The sequence below is a fragment of the Egretta garzetta genome, unplaced genomic scaffold (genome assembly GCF_000687185.1).
Source record: "Egretta garzetta isolate BGI_Z169 unplaced genomic scaffold, ASM68718v1 scaffold287, whole genome shotgun sequence".
In the NCBI taxonomy this organism is placed as follows: domain Eukaryota; kingdom Metazoa; phylum Chordata; class Aves; order Pelecaniformes; family Ardeidae; genus Egretta; species Egretta garzetta.
This window is the reverse complement of record NW_009260435.1, coordinates 4,006,133-4,009,808: the sequence shown is the minus strand read 5'-3', so window position 1 is coordinate 4,009,808 and position 3,676 is coordinate 4,006,133. Positions and strand designations below refer to the sequence as shown.

At 38.4% G+C, this 3,676-nt stretch overlaps 1 protein-coding gene across 6 annotated transcripts in view; it reads right to left on the bottom strand.

Annotated features, from left to right (window-relative positions):
* ACSBG1 (acyl-CoA synthetase bubblegum family member 1) overlaps positions 1-3,676 on the bottom strand; it is a 44,207-nt gene that overhangs the window by 14,467 nt on the left and 26,064 nt on the right. For 3 of the 6 annotated variants that reach the window (XM_035899587.1, XM_035899589.1, XM_035899588.1), the window contains 3 exons: positions 3,014-3,166; positions 2,192-2,280; positions 1,324-1,444 (listed from right to left, as the gene is read on the bottom strand). In XM_035899587.1, the coding sequence (XP_035755480.1) occupies positions 1,324-1,444; positions 2,192-2,280; positions 3,014-3,145 (342 nt within the window). In that variant the 5' untranslated portion in view covers positions 3,146-3,166. Of the gene's footprint in view, positions 1-1,323; positions 1,445-2,191; positions 2,281-3,013; positions 3,232-3,676 lie in introns of those variants that run through there. The other 3 variants (XM_035899585.1, XM_035899586.1, XM_035899590.1) reach the window with 2 other exon arrangements.

Genomic DNA, 3,676 nt, shown 5'->3' with positions numbered 1-3,676 from the left:
ATATTCATTTCACTGAACTTTGTGGGACCCAGTGCATCATAGATCCCTTTCAATTAATCACATTCTGAACTGACTTGATCAATCTGCACTAATACAAAACCATTGGCTTGACAGTAGCCATTATATATATATATTGTTAGAAGGATAACAATTGAAATGTTATTTCAGTTCAGGTTCTTCCAGAAAAAAAAAAAGGTTTGAAAACCATTCAGCTGGCTAAAGCAGCATTGGCCAGAGTGGTCTTTTCTTTTTCTAGATAGAAATGTATATAAATCAAATCCCTTGAGTTCTTCAATTTATACTCTTCTCTCCACATTCATGACAGCATAGTCTAGTATTTAGTCAATGACACTGCAAGAAGGTTTGTCTGATTGTATGGTTTTCCAGAATACTTATAAAAGTCTCTCTTGTTCCAAATCACATACAAAACAAAAATACATTAATTGCTTTGTATTTTGTAGAACTTATATGAAATACATTTGAAAAAAAATCCACAGATATTTTCTCTCTGGCAGGTATGTTTTTTGGCCAAAAACTCCATGATGATGGGCCCTCCTGCTTCAGCAAACAGTGCAACTTCATGCGAGTTTCAGAAGTTATCTCCAGCCACGGGCTTCCCTCAACATCTTACTGACAGACAAGCCCTTCCCAAGGAGCTACCCTGTGCTCCTTTCCCAAGTCATGCACCAGGGATCTTTCCATCAAGTTGGTCTTTCATGTGGCACCCTTGCAGAAACCCACTCAAAGCTGCCAAAGAATTTTGTCAGAATTGTGACTGTTCACTTAAAGAGCCTCCTCCTTTCTCACTAAAGTCTATCTCATGTCAACCATCATGCTATCAAAGTGCAGTAAACTCAACAGCCTTAATGGGTAATATTACAAGCAGGAAAATATGACATTTTGGAGAGAGGAAATTCTGAACACTAACATCCTTAGTATTTAAATGGAAGGCCTTTACAAACTTGCATCATCCTAACCTCTTCCAGTCAAGTGGTCTGCGTTTTTCCAAACAGAATCAAGTGGTGACATTATAAACATGGGATCAAAATGTGGGGTTTTTTCCAGGTAAGTTTGCAGTGAACCAAGCAGCGAGCTCTCTGCTGCAGAGAAAAATCAGAACTGCTTAGACATGAGCCACAGACACTATAGAGAACAGAGCCTCAAGGTACCCCATAGCTCAAACACCAGATACCAGATTTCTGAATAAGAACACTCCCATGAGAGGTTTCACAATACAGGTAAGTGAATATGGCATTTGGGACCAATACAGCATCAAGAAATCAGAAAATTACAGCTTTTAAGTAACATTCAGCCACCTTATACCTGCATTATCTTGTCTAATTGTTTCCAATTTTCCACAACCATGATATTGGTTTTGCTGTCATGAGCAATGTAGTGGCAGGCCTCTGGAGAATTGGTTGTATATATTCCTGTGACGATTCCTCTGTATCAAAAATGTATATATATAAGAACATATCTTTATATACATACACACAGATATACATGCACTTAGTATCAAAAAAAGAGAATAATCAAAGATGAGACAAAAGCTGAAAGAGTATGAAGATGCGGAGCTGTCATGTTTGTTTCAAGTATTCAGGTATAAACGAATACCTCTGATATACGAACACTGCAAAAACTGATCTCTGAACTCTGTTCAGCAGAATACGTTGTAGGCTAGGATTCAGCATTTTAACCTACCTGAGGCTACATGAGCTAGCTTAGGAAGTGGTAAAAAACCACTTACATCCTCTTTCTGAATTTCACTGGTACAGAAACAGTTTAAAAGATAAAATCCAAACTGTATAAACAGATATCAGGACAGAAGGAATCAGGCTAGTTAGTATTTATCTGTCACTTCATCTGCTTGAACAATCTTGCTGTAGACAAAGATCAATAATATAAAACTGGGAGTCTCATCTGCTTCCCACATCTTCCAGTAATAAGATACTGTATAATAGCTTGTGTGTGATTGTGACAGTTAAACCCATAGCAAACAGGATCAATTTATGAGCGTCTGGACTATTTCGGTTATACTGAAAGCTATGACACTCCAGTAGGTCACTGAACATGCTAATCAGCTGCAGCCAACTTCCAAGATATGACACCAAATACCAATTTGCTACATTTCCAGACCTAGCAAAACAGAAATCCCCAAATCTCCCATAAAACCAAACCAAAAAGTTCTTACCCAGCAAAAACAGCTCCAACAGCTGAGATAAACCATTCTGGAGAATTAAATCCAAGGATTGCTACGCTGTGGAATCGTTCAAGACCAAGCTTAAAAATAATAAGCACAAGGTTATATAACATAGGCACACTGGAGAAGAACATATAGCATAAAACATACATGCAATTATAAACCACGGCAAGTTTTGACTTATTTATTATTTCGGTATTGACAAGGCATGTCCATGCACACCTCTGTGTTGATATCCATAGCAAAACCAGTATTTACCAGCAATTAACATGATCTACAGTTTCCACTACCTTCTCCTGTCTGGTTGAGCTCTGCTGTCCAGTACAGCGAGGAAAACAGAACCTTTCAATATGAACAGGAGCATGAGTACTAATCTTACCCTATGTTTAGAATGTTTTAAAATTTGTCTTTATCTTGCCGAATTCATGACAGTGCTGCTTTCACCTATTTTTCTTTTTTTAATCTTAAGGCCTTATTCTGAGATTTCTACCCATGGCCCAGTGAGAAAGTGTAACACAGCAGCTCTTCATTTGCAGTAAAGTTTCCTTGACAGCAGTGTTCTTTCTTTGACTAAAACCAATTTTCATCATTATTATTTCAATAAAGAATATGACTGCTGATCTTCAGTTAACAGGAAAAGCCTCTTACATTGTGGTTTTGTTTTTTTTTTTTTTTTTGGTTGGTGTAGGGTTTGGGGAGAGGGTTGTTTGTTTGGGGGGGGTTGAGGGGTTTTTTTGGGTTTTGGTTGTTTTGGGTTTTTTTTTTAAAGAGACAAAAGGAAAAAAAGGAATTGGTTTTGTTTCCTGTACCTACCTTCAAGAAGCTCTTGGCTGCTTTCCTGGAGAGGCAATAATACTCTGAAAAAGTTATCTTCTCCCACTTTCCATTCTTTTTGCTGGCCAAAGCATCAAGGGATCCATATTTTTCTATGCTCTCCTTGAACATCTGATGAACTGTTATGGGAGTCTGCGGACATGAGTTATCTATTCTCAGTCTGACTCTGCCATCAGCAAAGGAAGTCCATAGAGCCTCTAGAAAGTAAATCATTATCATCAAGGTATTCCGTCACTGAAAAATACCGTGTGACCATGTACCGAAAGACAAGAGGACTGAATAAAGACTGCAGGACTAAGCACAACCCTGGCACTTCCCACCTTATGAGAGAAAGGCTTTGCTATTTTATAATTATCAAGTATGTAATGTAGATAGAGAAATCTTTATTTCTTTTACTTTGTTCTGCATCTTGAATAAAAGTGCCACCATATAGAATTATGCTGATCTTCTGTGTTACAGGCATACCAGCAATTCTGGAGGAATCCATTTGCCCGTGCTCAGCCCTGCACAACCCACTATCCCTTGAGCTAATGGAACAGCTCATGAATCAGAAGGCTACAGAGATCTGCAAGATCTGAAACATCTGTCCCTGTTCAGCACCCAAGCTCCTTTTGCTTGCATAGCTCTTCCCTCCCTCTTTCC